The 20,809-nt window shown below is 36.8% G+C and overlaps 1 protein-coding gene across 1 annotated transcript; it reads left to right on the forward strand.

The window, feature by feature from the left end:
* Positions 1-10,750: 10,750 nt before the first annotated feature.
* Positions 10,751-20,609, forward strand: LOC133067573 (olfactory receptor 5M3). Its single transcript, XM_061158536.1, has 2 exons — positions 10,751-11,365; positions 19,677-20,609. The coding sequence occupies exons 1-2, from the start codon at positions 10,751-10,753 to the stop codon at positions 20,607-20,609; spliced, it is 1,548 nt and encodes a 515-aa protein (XP_061014519.1).
* Positions 20,610-20,809: the final 200 nt, after the last annotated feature.

Consider the following 20,809-nt stretch of genomic DNA (forward strand, 5'->3'; position numbering starts at 1 on the left):
GATATAATTGACATACAGAACTGTATAAGTTTAAGGTGAACAGCATAATTTGATTTACATATTTCATGAAATTATCACAATAAGTTTAGTGAAAATCCATCATCTCGTACAGATGGATTAAACAGAAGATGTAAACATATTTAAAAAGAAAAAATTAAATAGAAAAAAAAATTGTTTTCTTGTGACGAGAACTCTTAGGATTTACTCTGTTAATAACTTTGACATATAACATACAGCAATGTTGATTATATTTATCATGTAGTACATTGCACCCTTAGTAATTGTTAATATTTATCTTATAACTGAAAGTTTGTTCCTTTTGACTACCTTCATCCAACTTCCCCTCTCTCCACCTCTCACCTCTGGCAACGATAAGTCTGATCTCTTTCTATTAATTGGTTTTATTTAACCTTAAAATTCACCTTACCTATTTTAAAAAATAAATCAGTACTAAACTTCCAGTCACCTCTCTTGACTCATAAAAATTTACATAAAGTATGTTTTAAAATTTTTTTATTTCTTTACATCAATTGTCTGTAGATGACAAGATGCTTCTCAGAACACTGTAGTTGAATGTATATTTAGAAAACCCCAATGTTCATCGCAGCACTGTTTATAATTGCCAGGACATGGAAGCAACCTAGATGCCCATCAGGAGATGAATGGATAAGGAATTTATGGTACATATACACAATGGAATATTACTCAGCCATTAAAAAGAATTCATTTGAATCAGTTCTAATGAGATGGATGAAACTGGAGCCCATTATATAGAGTGAAGTAAGCCAGAAAGATAAAGACCAATACAGTATACTAACACATATATATGGAATTTAAAAAGATGGTAATGATAACCCAATATGCAAAACAGAAAAAGAGACAGATGTACAGAACAGAATTTTGGACTCTGTGGGAGAAGGTGAGGGTGGGATTTTTTGAGAGAACAGCATTGAAACAAGTATACTAGCAAGGGTGAAACAGATCACCAGCCCAGGTTAGATGCATGAGACAAGTGCTCAGGGCTGGTGCACTGGGAAGACCCAGAGGGATGGGGTGGGGAGGGAGGCAGGAGGGGGGATCGGGATAGGGAATACACGTAAATCCATGGCTGATTCATGTCAATGTATGGCAAAAACCACTACAATATTGAAAAATTGCTTTAAAATGTAATTAGTGCAGTGTAAAAAACTTACTTCATCTCAACTTTATTAAGTATGCCTTCCTTAGCACTGAAAGCCAGCACTTGAACCATCAGAGAGGGGAAAATTTCCCCCCATTTCCCTTGATTTTTTCTTTTTTTCTGGTCACATAAGTAAACTGACACAGAACAGAGGGAAAAAATTAATTCATACACATTGAGGTCTCAAAGAAATGAGACGCCCAAAGTAACCAAAGCAAACTGTTTCTATATCAGTTTTAGACAGAGACCTAATTATTTGTGGAAATTTAACAAAACAAAGGGACTTTTGCTCAGGGTAATGAACTAATCAAAAAATAATAGTTTTTAAATGCAGCTTTCTTACTCTTGAATTCTCTACCCCTGTTGATAAGGACACTTTCTCTCCTCATGGTGTAAGGAGGATATTTTCACATGGGATATTTCCTTCCTATTTTTGAGGAGAAAAGGAGGTTCAGACTTTTTTTAACATATATTTTTTCATTACCTATTTTGCCAGTAACTTTGATTCAAAATAATCAATATGTCCTGTGATATATCTTGGGATGAACTTCTCTAAGCCCATAAGTCTCATCCCTTTTTACTTACCTGTCAACGTTGTTCTTTTGTCGATTTGCAGGTCTAGGTTTACAATGGTTTCATGAGCTGTCAAATTACAAGCCAAAAAGTGAATTTAAAGGGATCCTAGTTTAGAAGAAGCTTCATGGGACTGAAACAAACAAACACAAATGCAGGACAGAATGATCAACTATCAATCAGTTCAGTTCAGTCGCTCAGTCGTGTCCGACTCTTTGTGACCCCATGAATCGCAGCACACCAGGCCTCCATGTCCATCAACTCCCGGAATTTACTCAAACTCATGTCCATTGAGTCAGTGATGCCATCCAGCCATCTCGTCCTCTGTCGTCCCCTTCTCCTCCCGCCCCCAATCCCTCCCAGCATCAGGGCCTTTTCCAGTGAGTCAACTCTTCGCATCAGGTGGCCAAAGTATTTGAGTTTCAGCTTCAGCATCAGTCCTTCAATGAACACCCAGGACTGATCTCATTTAAGATGGACCGGTTGGATCTCCTTGCAGTCCAAGGGACTCTCAAGAATCTTCTCCAACACCACAATTCAAAAGCTTCAATTTTTCGGTGCTCAGCTTTCTTCACAGTCCAACTCTCACATCCATACATGACCAGTGGAAAAACCATAGCCTTGACTAGACGGACGTTTGTTGGCAAAGTAATGTCTTTGCTTTTTAATATGCTATCTAGGTTGGTCATAACTTTCCTTCCAAGGAGTAAGTGTCTTTTAATTTCATGGCTGCAATTACCATCTGCAGTGATTTTGGAACCAAAAAAAAATAAAGTCTGACACTGCTTCCACTGTTTCCCCATCTATTTCTCATGAAGTCAACTATCAAACTTAAAAGACCTTCCACAGATAAAGTCCTTGTTCATGCAAATTTGCAAGAAAATACAGGTGAATACTCTCAACATCACATATTAGAGTTATATGATGCAAATTATAAAAAAAATAAAAAATAAAAAAAACAACAGTTAAAAGAAATATGGGTTAGTATTGAAACTACAGGCCTATAAAGATTAAAAGGAATGACTAGAACTTGCAAAGAAACTATCTAGAAGAGTACAAGGAAAATAAGCTTCCGTGAATGAGAACAAACTTGTGACTAAACATGCATAAAATCAGACTATATAGAGCAAAAATATATAACTTGTGGGTTCAAAAGATAGAATTGACTTATTGCTAAACAAATTGTAAAGAGGGAGGAAGAAATGGTAGCTAAAAGGATTTTTAATCAGCAATTTTAAGGCGAAAAAAAAACACATTGGGTAACTTCAAGGTTAATTAAGTTTAGTGCAGTTGTTAAAATACCAATGTTATTAGTAAAACACCAAACATAGAGTCTATTTTGCAAGTAATTAGAAGATTAATAAATAAAAAATATATAGTGTTAACTATTTACCAAATAATAATCAACAGGTATTTTACATTTTTTCCAGATATTTATAGATATGCTGTCAATAGTCATTGGAACAGCTGAGACAGGTGATGTTATTGTTTCAGTTTTTTACTTCGGAAAACCTGAAACAGTGCCATTAAGTGACTTGCCTGATTACAAAGGGAGTGAGTGGTAGAACTGGGAAATGTATTACTTGACTCTAATTCATTACAGTGCATTAGACTATTCCTCAATTTATCCACAACTGCATGAAAAAAATGAATAACAGGTTATGAACAGGTAGGTTCTGAATAAAAATTTTCAAAGAATGAAGTAACATGTCACATGTGTTCAACTTCAGGAGTGATTAGGGAAATGCAAATTATTAAGTTAGTTGTATCTATACATATAACCCAGCATAGAAAAAATTGTAATAACACACCTTATAAGATTAAATACTGGTGAGACTATGAAACAACAGAAGTCACGAGGGCTTGCCTTTAGCCTCATGAAATGGATCTGTGCTCCTCTAGTAAATCTAGGAGAACCACCTTGCCTTCTATCATGTGAGGACACTGCAAAAAGACTGCCACCTATGATCCAGGAAGCAGCCTCTCATCAGAACCCAACTTGAACTTAGACATCCTGCTTCCAGTCAATGAGGAATAAATTTCATTTGTTTACAAGACACTTTTTTATGGTATTTTTTTTATTAAACCATCTAAACAAACTAAAGCAATAACCTGCGTAATGTCCAGATATCAACATAGTGTTCCACAAAATATTTTGCATAGAAGCCAATGTATTCTTTGATTCCAGTTATGTGAAATTCAGAAACAGACACATTAGTTATAGCATTAAAAGTGAGAATATAGTTAACTTGAAGCATAGTGAGTGCAAAAAGAGGTGAGGAGCATGTCTCATGTAGGGTTAATCTCTGTGATTCAGATGTTTGATCTTACAGGTATATTTATTTTGTAAAAAATCCACTAACCTGTCCAGCTATGTTTTGTGTACATTTTCTATGTGTGTATTAAACTTTGTTATAAAAGTTACTTAAAAACAATTAAAAATAAAGCTAGTATCCTAAGAAGGAAAGCTTCATCCCATTATCAAAACATTCTGTCTGTCTATAGAACACAGAGTATATTAATTTGCTAGTGCTGCCGTTAACAAAGCATTACAGACTAGATGCTGAGACAAGAGAGATTGATTTCCTTCCAGTTTGGAGGCTGAAAATTCAAGGTCAAAGTGTTAGCAAGGATAGTTATTTCTGAAGCTTCTGTCTGGCTTGTAGATTGCTGTCATTCCCCTGGCTCAGTATTCAGTTTTTCCTCTGAGCATTTCCATGACCTGATCTCCTGTCATCTTGAGTTGGGACCCACTCGTATGAACTCATGACACTTTAATTTCCTCTTTGAAGACTCTATCTCCAAATTCACTCCTATGCTGAGGTACTGGGGATCAATACTTCAATATATGGGTTTTAAAGAGACATGATACATCCCATAACACAAAGTGAGGTGGCTATAAACTGACACAAAGCCATGTGAATGGTGTGGAGGAAATTCAGCTAATATATAGAAAACAGAAGGTATGACCATCCATGGCTAGACATTAATGTCATGGTGTGGACTTCCCAATGACTGAAGAAAAATATTGAGACTGACCATAAGGAAGAAAAATGCTAGACAGTGGTGTGAGACCTTTTGATGGTATTTCAAGGGGCTCTGAGGAGCTCCAGTCCTATATGCCTCAACACAGAACAAATTCAATTAGAGGCAAAATGATAGATAAGATGTGATTTATTAGAATAAGACATATGAGACTTAAAAACAGGCAGATGATATGGCTCTGTGTCCTGAGAACTTAGTGGGTTGCAGTTTTATAATGCAAAGAAAAGTGGGGATGGGGAAAAGGCCACTTTCTTACTCATTCTTAAGTAGATATTATGTTTCCAACTTCAGTTCCTCTTCCAATTTGGGCAGGGATATTTTCTTGTCCCTACTTGGTCAAGGTGGAACAGTCATGGCACTAAGGAAAATGTATGTTAGGTCTCAGTACAATGAGGGTACATTTCACTTTGAAATGCAACTTTTCCATGAATTTTTTAGTGTGTGTGCTGAGCATGTCCTAGGTGTCATTAACTTACTGAGCTCCCTGGGTAGGATGTGGTCTCATGCCATCATTGTTTGATTATTTGGGGGCATATCTCATGATTATGCTGAACAATTTGTTGCTAAGCAAGTCTGCTTGGTTTTATAGTTAAGAAAACCTGTTTTCAAGTTTAATTAGGTTCCATTTATTTATATTTGCTTTTATTTCCAATATTCTGGGAGGTGGGTCATAGAAGATCCTGCTGTGATTTATGTCAGAGAATGTTTTGCCTATGTTTTCCTCTAGGAGTTTTATAATTTCTGGTCTTACATTTAGATCTTTAATCCATTTTGAGTTTATTTTTGTGTATGGTGTTAGAAAGTGTTCTAGTTTCATTCTTTTACAATTGGTTGACCAGTTTTCCCAGCACCACTTGTTAAAGAGATAATATTTTCTCCATTATATATTCTTGCCTCTCTTGTCAAAGATAAGGTGTCCATAGGTGCATGGATTTATCTCTGGGCTTTCTATTTTGTTCCATTGATCTATATGTCTGTCTTTGTGCCAGTACCAACTGTTTTGATGACTGTAGCTTTGTAGTATAGCCTGAAGTCAGGCAGGTTGATTCTTCCAGTTCCATTCTTCTTTATCAAGATTGCTTTGGCTATCAGAATGGGAGAAAATAATAGCAAATGAAGCAACTGACAAAGAATTAATCTCAAAAATATAGAAGCAGCTCCTGCAACTCAATTCCAGAAAAATAAACAACCCAATCAAAAAAATGGGTCAAATGTGTGTTTGTACATGTGTGTGCATGTGTATGTTTCAGAGTATTCAACTTGATCAATACTTTCTAGGAATTTTGTTTAGGAATTCACCTCAGGGTCAAACTAGTTTTCACATAAAATATTCAACATTAATAACATATAATATTGTATGCTATTTTTCTCCTGTTTATATGTGTAACTCTAAACTGCCTAACTTACCAACAGCAGAACTAATTTCTCTATTTAGCTGTATTCTTGCCCTAGATTATAAAACTTAATCAATTTGAAAGCCAGACAATTTCAGAGGTTATTATGCAACTAGTGCAATTTTAACTACTATGAAAAACTATTTAATCATTCACACAAAAGTTATTGCATTACACATATATTTAAAATATTTATAATTAATTTATATAGTTTGCAATTTAGTTTCTGCATGCAGTCTGAAGCAAGATACCAACACTAATTCTCATAAGATATCCCATTAGCAAATTAATAATCTCTCTATCCTTAATCATATTAAAATGCCAATAATAATATAGACAAACTTGTTTATAATTATTTTGGCCTACTTCTCAACATTTTAACCTGCAGTTGAATTAATTAATTCACTTATTTGTCCAAAGAATATTAGCTGAGTGCTTGTTATGTTTGAGGCTCTGTTTTAGTTATTTGCTATCAATGAACAAAACAGCAAAAGAAATCCTTGATCTCATGAGACTCATATTCCAGTTGTGTGAAACAAGCATAAACCATCAGGAAAATATGTAAATAGATTGTAGAGTATATTAGTGATGTTATGGAAAAATCTGGAAAAAAAAAATCATCTTATAAAGGAGCAAAGGGGTACCTACCTCTGGCTCAGATATGAGAATGAAGGTTGATTTCACTGAGAAGATGATAATTGAACAAAAATCTCATGAAAGCCGTTTAGAGATGAGCCATGGAGGTACTTACGGAGAAGCGTTTTAGACAGATGGAGTAACTAAGGAAAAGGCAGATGCAAGCATTCAAAGAAAGTTTTAAGAACAAATGGAAAAAAAAAAAAAAGAACAAATGGAAACCAGTGTGGCTGCAGCCTAGGGCAGTGAGAAAATTAATGGAATATGAGATCATGGGCAGATAAGGGACCAGAGGCCAAGATCCTGTGAGCCACTGGAAGACTTTTACCCTGAGAAAAACGAGAAGCTCTGAAAAGTTTCCAAGTTAAGAAGCAATTTGAAATGACTTGCTTTTAAAGACCCACTTTGGTTTTCAGTTTAGAATGGAGTGCAATTCAGAGTCTGTGATTGAGGCGAGAGAGATGGTTGCTAGAATATAGGAGTGAAGGTCATGAAAGGCCCGCAGATTCTGGAAATACTTTTCCTGGCTTGATATGCCAAGCAAAATATGTTATTAGATCCCAGAATACTTTCAAAATAACTTGAATTTTGGGGGAAAATAAATTTTGCAAATCTGTTACAAAACAAAAACTCAGAGATCAACTTTTCCTCTAGAGATATACTTTCCCCAGGGTTATTTCTAAAAGAAGATTCTTAATTGCTTTTTTTTTTTTTTTTTTTTTAATAAGGCATTCATTTAAGGGAAACTTCTCTTGTGGACTTCCAGTGTCTTTTCTACCTGGTATCATCTCATCTCTTACACAACATTCACTTTCCCATTCTGCTTCCTTCCTGGGAATACTTTGTTCTATTTAGAGGTTGGTATACAAACACATGTATCTGCAGCTGGAAGATGAAGCTTTCATCATATATTTCATTTTCTTGTATTCTTCATTAATTAACATCAATTATTCCATTTATATTATCCATGTATGGAGGTGTATATTTGTCAGAGAGAGAGAGACAGAAATTTTTATATTGAGATTTGAATATTTGATTATTAAAAGCTATTAATGAAGCTACAGTTTCCACAAGTGCATTCAGTAATAATTGCACCTTCTTATTTATTATTGGAGGAGGAAATGGCAACTCATTCCAGTATTCTTGCCTGGAGAATCCCAAGGACAGAGGAATCTGGTGGGGTACCATCCATGGGTTGCAAGAGAGTTGAATATGTCTTTTCATACTCTCAAGCAATGAAGCTAATACTGTTAATTAACACTTGTCACATAATATTAAGACATAGAGGAATGAAAAACCAAACAAACTAAGAAGAAAGCCTGCCTAAGTTCATAAATAAGTCGTGGAGCCAGAATTCAAACACTTTACAATAGAAACAGAATTCTCTAACTGGAATACTTACTGTTTCCTCTTTTCTGGCCCTGGGGGCGGGGGGTGGGGCGGGAATAATCTACAATTACTGGTAACTTGATTTGAAAGACAGAGTGATACAATATGGGGAGCTTGTGTGTATATTTTTGCCTGAAAAAATGGTGAGTAAAACTGTCTGTCTCCAAATCCTTCTCTTTTTTCCAGTCTCCATAATTCCTAAGATCAGACCTGACTATTCCATTTTCCCTGTGAGTTCATCAGAGCTTTCAATTACCTGTTAAACCACCACACAGGTTTTCATGTATTTTGCCTTTGTGAAGTACTAACAACACTGGTCTATTATACCATCCCTCTGGATCGTCCTTGGTACAGTTAGATGCAGTGAGATCTGACTTTCCAGATAAAAATTCCTCTTCTGCTAGTATTTTAGAAATAAGTGGACACTACTGGCACATTCTGTTGACTCAATATCAATATGTTCTATTGACATATTTGTAATCTGTTTCCATGTTCAGAATCTCTCCTTCATCTTTATATTTTCTCTATCATTTATGATGATGTCTAAAACATATCTTTCATTAATTTCACAATCTTTAAAAATCCCCCCTTTTTTTTTTGTTTAGGACATTCATCTTTTTCTAAAGCTAGCATACTATTTTTAAAACTTTTTTTAAGTTGCATTGTCTGGGTGGTTTACAAGTAGTTCTGTGTTCCATTTTTCTTGTTCTGGTTCCCTTGGATTGAGCAGGTTCACAAGCAGCTCAAAATGATACTGTGGCAATATGGCTCTCCTTTGTATCTCAGAAGGATCACTTCTAGAACACCACCCTCCACAACATCCCCCCAGGATCCCCAGATCTGCAAAAGCTCAAGTCTCTTGTATACAATGGTGTAATGATTGCATAAAATCTATGCACATCCTTTCATATACTTAAAGTCATCTCTATCGCGCTCTCCTTTCTCTTATTTAAAGCTAAGTAAATTCTAGCTAGACTAAGTGTATTAGAATTCTTTCCCAAACAGTTTTGCATAGCTTATGAGGTAAGTTGCATAATTGTAAGAATTTGGATAAGACACAAAGATTTCTCATTATTTGATGAATAAACATTTGTGGATTTTCCTACATAATACTTATTATCAGAACGCAAGGCACTAGTATTTTCTCAGGAAAAGATTCTGTGAAGTACTGTACTAGAAAGGTTCATATGATACAATCTCTATTTGAAAATAAATTTGTAACTATCCAAAAAGCTTCCCTAGACTCCACTGGATCTCCAAAGAAGGGTCAGTCATTCCCTGCTTTCTCCTCTGAGTATAAAACTGTAGGAATACATCATGACTTTACAAGGTTTAATTACATTACTACCACTCTCACTAGTGACACTGATCTCCTGGTCTTATATTTGAATCTGCAAAACATAACAGTGGAGGGTATCTAGTAGATTATAATTACATGCTAGGTTTGTCAGAGTCCTTATCCAGGGAATACACACAATATATGAAAGTGTGTAAGTGATTTAACCCTTTATTTCAAAGATTACTGTGAACAGTTTGTCCCTCTTTAAATGAGGCCAAGTATGAGGTTAGATTAAAAATAAATTTTATCTGATATTCAGGGCCGACAATTTATTGGATTAAATGGTTTTGCCCTAATAATCCTGGAAGTGAAAGTGAAGCTTCTCAGTCATGTCCGACTCTTTGTGACCCCATGGACTGTAACCTACCAGGCTTCTTCATGCATGGAATTTTCCAGGCAAGAGTACTGGAATAGGTTGCCATGTCCTTCTCCAGGGGTTCTTCCTGACCCAGGGACTGAACCCACGTCTCCCACATTGCAGGCAGACACTTTACCGTCTGAGCCACTAGGGAAGCCCATAATCCTAGAGAACATGCTTATATTAAAAGGAGAAAAAGTATTATTTTTGAGTTACATTAAAAAGAGAAATCTAACCCTCTATAAATATCTTAAAATAAATAATTACCAAAATGCCAGTTGGAAGCAAAGGATATTTAAGAAATAGTCTTCAGCTTCCCTGGTGGCTAAGTGGTAAAGAATCCACCTGCTAATGCAGGAGACTCCAGTTCAGCCCCGGGTTGTGAAGATCCCCTCGAGGAGGAAATGGCAAGCTACTCCAGTACTTTTGGTTGGAAAATCCCATGGATAGAAGAGTCTGGAGGGCTATAGTCCCTGGAGTCATAGAGTCGGACACAACTGAATACACACACACACACACACACACACACACATTTGGACAATTATAATTTTTAGGACTAGCATGTTTCAATCACATTTTTGTACAACTCTTATGTAAGTGGGTCAGTGTATTATATTTGTCAATGTAAATACCTTCAGGGAGCTTATTAAACAGCAGATACTCAGAAACAAATTGCTGACAAAGAGTGTCAAAATGAAGTCATAGATATTTAATTAAAAAAATAAAAGGGAGCATGAATAAAATATACATTGATAATAATCAACATTTGATTTTAAACTTATTTCCTCTTAGTTATCAGAGAAGTTTGTATCGAATATTGACTTAGAGGAGAGAAAATGCTCAACTTCACGGATGTGACAGAGTTTATTCTTTTAGGACTAACCAGTCGTCGGGAATGGCAAGTTCTCTTCTTTGTCATTTTCCTGCTGGTCTGCGTGGTCACTGTGGTGGGTAATATCGGCATGACCCTGTTAATTAAGGTCAGTCCACAACTCAGCAGCCCCATGTACTTTTTTCTGAGTCATTTGTCATTTGTTGATGTGTGGTTTTCCTCCAATGTCACTCCTAAAATGCTGGAAAACCTGTTATCCAAGACAAAAACGATTTCTTACGCTGGCTGTCTGGTACAGTGCTTCTTCTTCATTGCTCTTGTCCATGTAGAGATATTTATTCTTGCTGCGATGGCCTTTGACAGATGCATGGCCATTGGGAGTCCTTTGCTCTATGGCAGCAAAATGTCAAGGATTGTCTGCATCCGACTGATTTCTTTCCCTTACGTGTATGGTTTTCTGACTAGTCTGGCAGCAACATTATGGACCTATGGTCTGTACTTCTGTGGGAAGATTGAGATCAACCACTTCTACTGTGCAGACCCACCTCTCATCAAAATGGCCTGTGCCGGGAACTTTGTAAAAGAATATACAATGCTCATACTCGCCGGCATTAACTTCGTATATTCTCTGACTGTGGTTATCTTATCTTACCTGTTCATCCTCATTGCCATTCTCCGGATGAACTCGGCGGAAGGGAGGCGCAAGGCCTTTTCCACCTGTGGGTCCCATCTGACCGCCGTCGTCATATTCTACGGAACGCTTATTTTCATGTATCTCAGACGTCCCACAGAGGAGTCTGTGGAGCAGGGGAAGGTGGTGGCCGTGTTTTACACCACGGTGATCCCCATGTTGAACCCCATGATCTACAGTCTGAGGAACAAGGATGTGAAAGAGGCCATGAACAAAGTCATCGGCAGAATTTTAACAAGTTAAAATAAAGTTCTCTACTATTCATACATATTTGTCAACCGATATAGATAAGTACATAGCTGAAGACTGTGCATAAAAAGAAAATCAAGACAAAGACTAAAATTCAGAGAAAGAAGTAGCATGAACCCATTCATGTTCATATAAGTAATCAAACAACTTAAAATTAGTAAATAAATTAATAGAAAATGTTATTTGAGCCTAAGTTCACAGGTCTAGTCATTTAAGTGGTTCACACTCTTAGCTGGAATGAGATGATTTTACTTTTTTTTTAATTAAAAATTGCAGTGAGTGAGTTTAGGAAAGGCTTATCAGTTCACCTATTTAGAGGTTAATTTGGTGCAGAAAAATAATATTGTATTTAGTTTTCTAGGCTGAATGTGTAAAAATTGTGGCCTTGCTAATGGTTTTGAGATTGTGTGATATTTAATGCTACTTTCGGTGGATGGATCTGTTAAGAGACTTCTACTTTGAAAACACGAATCCTACTGTATTTCATCTTTCTTCAGATTTTTGGTGTTCACAAGACAGAGCAGAGTGTCTCTCTTTACTGATTCCCAAAACTTCTATATTCTAACTCTCAAGTCAACAGGGACCAGACTGGGCACATCTCATGTACCTCAGCTAACATCTTCATTCTCACTTAAAAGTGGGTAGAATTAGTAAATTTCTCATTTTGAAAGCACAGTTTTCCAGACTCCATTTAAAAATTAAATTGATATTCCTGTGGGATGTTTTACCCATTTTTGACCAAATGATTATTTGAAAATATTAAAATATTTTAAAATAATCTTTGCACTGAAAGAAATAAAAATTTTGTTGTGGTCTATTTGCTATTAACAATGACATGATATATATGTGTGTGTGTGTGTGTGTGTGTGTGTGTGTCCATGTGTACATACATATAATATTAACATAATTTAGCTTCTCTTTTGTAATTCAACAGATAAATTTTGTTAATACAAGTATGAGCCAACAACTTTAAAATTTGATTTTCTTTAAAGTTTCTATGTCCTCAAATATAAATAAATAATTCAAACCTACTGAAATGTCATTTGTGCATTTAATTTATATACTTAAGTAATCACAAAATTAGCTGCAAAGATATCAGTATAAAATTATACTGTTGCACTATGAAAACAAACCTTCTTTGTACAAGTGGATATTTTTATTTACCTCTGGAAAAGCAGAAATACACATGAACTAATTTCCACATACAGATAGGTATATCATGAGTGGTATTTTAAAGGTCTTTGCATATTAAAGTTGCTAATTTTGATTAAATTATATTAATATTACCTTGTCTAGGCTTGGAAAACTTAAACCCCTTAGACATGTTAACATCTTACACAGTTAATGTTACTTACGAAGTGAGTTAAAAGTGATCTCTTTTGGCAGTAAGACCATGTGTTTATCATTTGTTGCATAACTCTCAATATATCAACTTAGTTACTGATTATTAATACATTTAAAATCTATTTTAAAGCCTTTTAATTCTATATTAGCAAATGGATTTGAATAACCTTTGTTACCTCTTTTTTGTTTTGTTTTGTTTTCAAAAATGTACTGCTTTCTCTACTTTTTTTTGAAAGTTGGTTTATTGTTACATGGAAAATGATGATGTAAAGTCAATGTTAAATCATGTTACTGACTTTGCAAATTTCACATTACTTTGTGGGTGACCTTGAGCCACCTCACTGATAGCTCAGTTGGTAAAGAACCCTCCTGCAAGGCAGGAGACTCTGATTTGATTCATGGATCAGGAAGCTCCACTGGAGAAGGGATAGGCTACCCACTCCAGTGTTCCTGGGCTTCCCTTGCTGCTCAGCTGGTAAAGAATCAGCCTGCAATGCGGGAGAGCTGGGTTCGCTCCCTGGGTTGGGAAGATGACCTGGTGAAGGGAAAGGCTACCCACTCCAGTATTATGGCCTGGAGAATTCCATGGACTGTATAGACCATGGGGTTGCAAAGAGTTGGACATGACTGAGTGACTTACACTTTGAGCCACTTATTTTTTGTTTGTTTGTTTTTATCCAGTGTATTTGTAGATTGTAGCATCAGATCTCAAGATCTTTCTGGTTCATAATTTCCATGAGTCTGGATACTTTAGCAGAACTTAAAAGCAATTTTGCCACTTGCTGAATATTTGGGATAGCTTTGTAAAATAGATTTTAAGGTTGCATTCATTCTGCATCTATCATATCAAACTCATTATACTTAAGCTCTCCAATGTAAGTTGCATTTATCTTTCTCTGGCTCTCTCTTCTTTCTTCCCTCCCTCTCTAATACAGACAAACACACAGAAGCACATACACACACATCACATTTTATTCTTTTCAAATTTACATTTTTCTTGAGAGAATGCATATTGTGTTGCAATAACCTGGTACAAATGTGTTAACATGAGTCACTTTCTCCATAATAACTGGGAAGAAACTCAGGAGTCCTGGGTACTTGGCCACTTAAGTTATGATTTCCAGCTCTTCTCTCACAGGTTCCTGAAACCCTGTTAGCCATTTTATCTGAAAATACAAAGGTAAGACTTTACTTAAAGTATTCTTAGGCTAAATAGGCTCCAAGTTTCCTGGTAGAATCCCATGTAATACTCTAATGTAAGCCCATTCCATCATCCAAAATATGTAAGAATTCTTACAGATGTATCCCCATGAAAAATTAAATTGCAACCAAAATCTGAGTTCCACTGCTGCCTAGGATGAACGTGTGCATTTTGGAGTGTGTGCTAGTTGAGTGGGGAAATGTGGGGTGGGATTTATGGAGATGGATATGTGGGATATCTATTATATATTCTATGTATCACTGGGTATGCGTCCCCATGTGAATTAACAGGATAGGAACATATGCCTTATACATTCTCCATATGATACCCTCCACATGACCTAGGAAAACACTTTGTATTGAATAATTATAAAGGATGCAAGAAGGAGTAAGACACTATGTCATGTCTCAAATTGTCCATAGTTTCAAAACAGACACTTACACGTGATACAATGTGATAAGAACTCTATAAACAACAAGAACTAAATGCTAAGTAAATTCAGTGGAGGAGATTATTAATTTTATATAGGGAACCTCAGAGAAACAGAGAAGGCTGTTTTTGCAGGAATCACATAACCACACCTGAAGTCATCGTCTTTGTGACCTGGATTTAGAATCCTAAGACTCAGGGCCTTGCTCTGTGGCACTTCCTTGCCCAGATTTCCCTGTGTTAAAGGAGCGGTCCTCATTCACACACTGAGAACCACGTTTGTACCGTAAGACACAGAGGAATCACATGAGGCTGTTTCATGTCTTATAGAGGCTGGCCTTAAAAAAAAAAAAAAAAAAAAAACTAGATAAAACATTTGAGGGGATAAACATAGTTAATTAGCAATTGAAAAAAAAATCTGGGCTCAGAGGTAGGTTACTGTCTAAGATGCTAGTCCCCAAACTTCTGTGGGGAGTAGACTCCTAGCCCTGGGAAGCACACGCATTCTCTTAAGACAGCACTTTTTTCTCTGAAGATCCACATACAGCAGATTCACAAATGCTTGGTGAGCACTCTTCAATTCCAAAATATGGTTTCATTGTAAGCATGGAGCTTTTCAATCTTATCCTGAGATGTATCCAGGTATTACTGAGATATGTGCCTTTCTTACCTGTATAGTTCACTTATTGAAAACATGATAATTGCCCATTTACTTTACTGAAAAAATATTTCTTGTGCATGTAACATGCGCCCAGCATTGTTATAGGTCCTGGGGCAGGGCCGTGAGCAAGGCCCTCTCATCAGAAGTTTATTGCGATGGAAGAAGAACAGGTTCAGAGGACAAGCAGCAATGTCCTCCACAGATCATAAGCTGGAATAGGCTGCTGTTGAAGGAACTGAAGGGGAGGTGGTGTGAGTGCAGTATCCTGATCTGGCCAAGAAAGGAAACATGTTTGAGAGGGGGGCATGAATCCCTAGGCAACTCAAATGCATGCATGTAAAATTACCCATAATTTTTAGGCTGTACAAAGAACACATTTTTATTTCCCAAGTACATAACATTGTTGTAGAACACTTAAAATACATCAGTAATACAGAGGAAATAACACTCTTTGAGGTCAGGACTTGAGTTTTGCTTCGCCCTATTGAAAAGAAAAGAAAGTGAAAGTAAAGTCACTCAGTCATGTCTGACTCTTCGCGACCCCATGGACTGTAGCCTACCAGGCTCCTCCATCCATGGGATTTTCCAGGCAAGAGTACTGGAGTGGGTTGCCATGTCCTTCTCCAGGGCATCTTCTCAACCCAGGGATTGAACCCTGGTCTCCCGCGTTGCAGGCAGACGCTTTACCCTCTGAACCACCAGGGGAGCCCTAATGTTTATTGAGCAATAGAATGGGATGATGAATAGTGCAACTCTGGGATCAGGAATTTAGTCCCTGATTCACTGAAAGTGTGACCTTGACCAAGTCACTGAACTTCTCTAAGACTAAATTTTTGGTCCGAAAATGGATAACAGTAACGATTACCTCAGGAGGTAGTTATGAGAATTAAGATACCATAATGGCTGGCATGCGCTAACTGTAATAAATATTTTGTTGTGGTTGTGATTAAGTTTCTAGTTCTCCTTGTTTATAAAATGAGGAAGTTAGAAAGGATACATTCTTCATGCTTTGAAAAATGCATTTTGAAGATACATTTTTGTGCATTATATTATATGCCATAATTTTGGTTGTAAGGAGTAATACTCACTTCGTCTTTCACTGGAAAAGTCAAGTGGCGCAGACCAAGAAGCCCAGAGCCCGGACTTGGCTTATGCAGGATGACGGACTTCACAGAGCTTAGTGTGATCCAAACCCAAACAAATTATGTTATTTGATCCCAGGACACTTTCAAAGTAACTTGAATTTGGGGGAAAGTAAAATTATGCAAATCTGTTACAAAAAGTAGGACTCTTCCTCAGAGATTTCTAGGGAAATTTCTCTTGTGGATTTCTAGTTTCTCTTTTGCACATTGCCATCTCTTATACAGCAGTTTGTTTTGAATTCTGCATCTTTACTGGGAATGCTTCCGTTTATTCTGAGGTTGGTATACAAATATATCTATCTAGAGCTGCGAGAGGAGGATTGTGCCTTAGTTTTTATTTTCTTTTATTATTTATCAATTAACATTAATTATTCCATATATGTTATCCTTGCCTGGAGGTGTATATTTGTGTGTTTGTCAAAGAGGGAGACAGAGGAAATTTTTTGCAGAGGTTTGATTACTTGACTGTTACAAACTATTGATAGAAACTACTATTGACAGGAGTGCACTTAATAATACTTCTGCCTTGTATATTTATTACATATTTATATGTATATTATTGATGTGTAATGTCTCTTTTCATACTCACAATGAATTTAGCAGTATATTAATATTATATCATATTAAACATAGAGAAAGACAAAACAATAATAAAAATTGCCCAAGTTCATAAAGTAAGTCACGGAACCAAAATTCAAAATCTCACAATAGAGACAGAATTCTCTAAATGGAATACTTAATGTTTCCTCTTTCCTGGCCTTGGGGGAAAAACAATCCACATTTATAGGTAACTGAATTTGGAACACAGAGAAATACAACATGGGAGGTTTTGCATCCGTAAGTTTGCCTGGAGAAGGTGGGGAAAACCATCTACGTGTTTCTAAGTTCCCTAGACTCTTCACTTTTTTTCCAAACCTCATCCCTCCTAAGATCAGACCTGACCACTCCAGTTTCCCTGTGAGTTCGCCAAAGGCAACAATGATCAGACTAACCAGCACTCAGAATGTCACGTATTTACCTTTGGCAAAGCACTAGCACCAGTACCTTCTCATGTTGTTGTTTGTTTTTCCTGTTGCTAGGTTGTGTCCAACTCTTTGTGACCCCATGGGCTGTAGCATGCCAGGCCCCTCTATCCTCCACTATCTCCTGGAGAGTTTGCTCAAATTCACGTCCATTGAGTCACTGCTGTTATCTAACCTTCTCATCCTCTGCCTTCCCCTTCTTCTCCTGTGCTCAAGCTTTTCCAGCATCAGGATTTTTTCCAATGAGTTAACTCTTTGCATTAAGTGTCCAAAGTAATGGAGCTTCAGCTTCAGAATGAGTCCATCCAATGAATGTTCAGGATGGATTTCCTTTAGGATGGACTGGTTTGATCTGTTTTTTCACCTTTTTTTTTTTTCCTAGAGCATCCTTGATATCACCCAATTAGATCTGACTTGCCAAATAAAATGTTCTCTATTGCTTATCTTTTAAAAATGTGTTAGTGTGGGGACATCTCTAGTGGTCCTGTGGTTAATACTCACCACAGGTTAAAATCTGTAATCTGATTTTCTTTTTCCTGCTCCTGTTGGGCAAGTAAGTTCACAGGAAGCTCAAAATGACCCTTGGACGCATTTGAGACAAATACACTCCTCCTTCAGTATCCAACAGGGTTTGCTTATCTGCCCAAGACACCAAACTCTGTAGAGATCCAAGTCCCCCCTACACAATGGACTAGTGTTTGCATATAACCTATGCATATCCTCCTGTATAATTCATCATCTTTAGAATAGGTATGACATTATAGTATTTATACATTAATACCACTCTAAAGATTACCAAGGTTTTTCCAGTGGTCATGTATGGGTGTGAGAGCTGGACTGTGAAGAAAGTTGAGCACCGAAAAATTGATGCTTTTGAACTGTGGTGTTGGAGAAGACTCTTGAGAGTCCCTTGGACTGCAAGGAGATCCAGTCCATCCTAAAGGAGATCAGTCCTGGGTGTTCCTTGGAAGGACTGATGCTGAAGCTGAAACTCTAGTCTTTTGGCCACCTGATGTGAAGAGCTGCCTCATTGGAAAAGACCCTGATGCTGGGAGGGATTGGGGGCAGGAGGAGAAGGGGATGACAGAGGATGAGATGGTTGGATGGCATCACTGACTTGATGGACAAGAGTTTGAGTAAACTCCGGGAGTTGGTGATGGACAGGGAGGTCTGGTGTGCTGCGATTCATGGGGTCGCAAAGAGTCAGACATGACTGAGCAACTGAACTGAAAGATTAGCATTAATCCCTTTGTCTTACTTATTTCTTAATCTGCAGCACATAACAGTGGAGGATATCTAGTTGATTATAATTGCATGTTAAATATGAAAGAGTCCTTAGCCAGGGAATGTGAATAATGAGGCTTGCCTCTTTATTTTGATGACTATTGTTCCCAGTTTATCTCTATTTATTTTTTTTTCTGTTTCTTTTTTTTTTTTTTCATTTATTTTTATTAGTTGGTGGCTAATTACTTTACAATATTGTAGTGGGTTTTGTCCTATATTGGTATGAATCAGTTATCTCTCTTTAAATGAGTGCAACTAGGAGGCTTAGATAAAGGATAACTTTTTATTTGGCAATTAAGGCTGATAATTAAGTTTGAGCAATCTCAAGAGTTAGTGATAGACTGGGAAGCCTGGCATGCAGCAGTCCATGGGGTCACAAAGAGTCAGACACAACTGAGTCACTGATCTGAACTGAGGGATGATAATACATCTGATTAAGTAGCTTCCATTTATAATCTTGGATAATATGGTTACAATTAGAAGGAGATAAAGTAGCATTTGTGACGTGTTAAAAAGAGAAACTAACCCTCTGTAAATATTTTAAAAATGTGTGACTACCAAATATGCCAGTGTTAGAAACAAGGGATATTTAAATTGTAGTTAATGGACAATTGACCAGTTACAAATTTTAGTATTAGCCTGGTTCAATCACATTTTGTACATCTGTTATATAATTAGAGTTATGTATTTATCCATCTAGTATTCATAATTTTCAGAGCTTGTTACATAGAAAGTGTTCAGACATGATTTGTTTAAAAGAATGGAATAACACATTCATAGATAATTAATAAAGTAAAAATTGAAAGGGGCATGAAAAAAATATAAATTAGCAATAAATACTTGATTTTAAATTTGTCTCATTTTAATTATCATAGAGGCTTGTAAATAATATTGACCAAGAACAGAGGAAATGCTCAATTTCACGGATGTGACAGAGTTTATTCTTTTAGGACTAACCAGTCGTCGGGAATGGCAAGTTCTCTTCTTTGTCATTTTCCTGCTGGTCTACGTGGTCACCGTGGTGGGTAATATCGGCATGATCCTGCTAATTAAGGTCAGTCCACAACTCAGCAGCCCCATGTACTTTTTTCTAAGTCATTTGTCATTTGTTGATGCGTGGTTTTCCTCCAATGTCACTCCTAAAATGCTGGAAAACCTGTTATCCAAGACAAAAATGATTTCTTACGCTGGCTGTCTGGTACAGTGCTTCTTCTTCATTGCTCTTGTCCATGTAGAGATATTTATTCTTGCTGCGATGGCCTTTGACAGATGCATGGCCATCGGGAGTCCTTTGTTCTATGGCAGCAAAATGTCAAGGATTGTCTGCATCCGACTGATTTCTTTCCCTTACGTGTATGGTTTTCTGACTAGTCTGGCAGCAACATTATGGACCTATGGTCTGTACTTCTGTGGGAAGATTGAGATCAACCACTTCTACTGTGCAGACCCACCTCTCATCAAAATGACCTGTGCTGGGAACTTTGTAAAAGAATATACAATGATCATACTCGCCGGCATTAATTTCACATATTCTCTGACTATAGTTATCGCATCCTATCTCTTCATCCTCATTGCCATTCTCCGGATGAACTCGGCGGAAGGGAGGCGCAAGGCCTTTTCCACCTGTGGGTCCCATCTGACCGCCGTCATATTCTACGGAACGCTTATTTTCGTGTATCTCAGACGTCCCACAGAAGAGTCTGTGGAGCAGGGGAAGGTGGTGGTCGTGTTTTACACCATGGTGATCCCCATGTTGAACCCCATGATCTACAGTCTGAGGAGCAAGGATGTGAAAGAGGCCATGAACAAAGTGATCAGCAAAACATTTTTAATAAACTAAAGTTGTGTTACTTTTGTTCTCTGCATTTCATCCATATTCGTTTGTCAAAAGATTATTGCTTAGTACACAGCTTTAGAGAATTCACAAAAAGTAAGAACTTTACCCCTTACGAAAAGTAAAAAAAAATTAAAATTCAGAGGGAAAAAGTGAATTTTCTCTCTTATTGATACAAATAGTCAAGCTTAGCTAAAATTAATAGA

Source organism: Dama dama, chromosome 1, assembly GCF_033118175.1.
Source record: "Dama dama isolate Ldn47 chromosome 1, ASM3311817v1, whole genome shotgun sequence".
Lineage (NCBI taxonomy): Eukaryota > Metazoa > Chordata > Mammalia > Artiodactyla > Cervidae > Dama > Dama dama.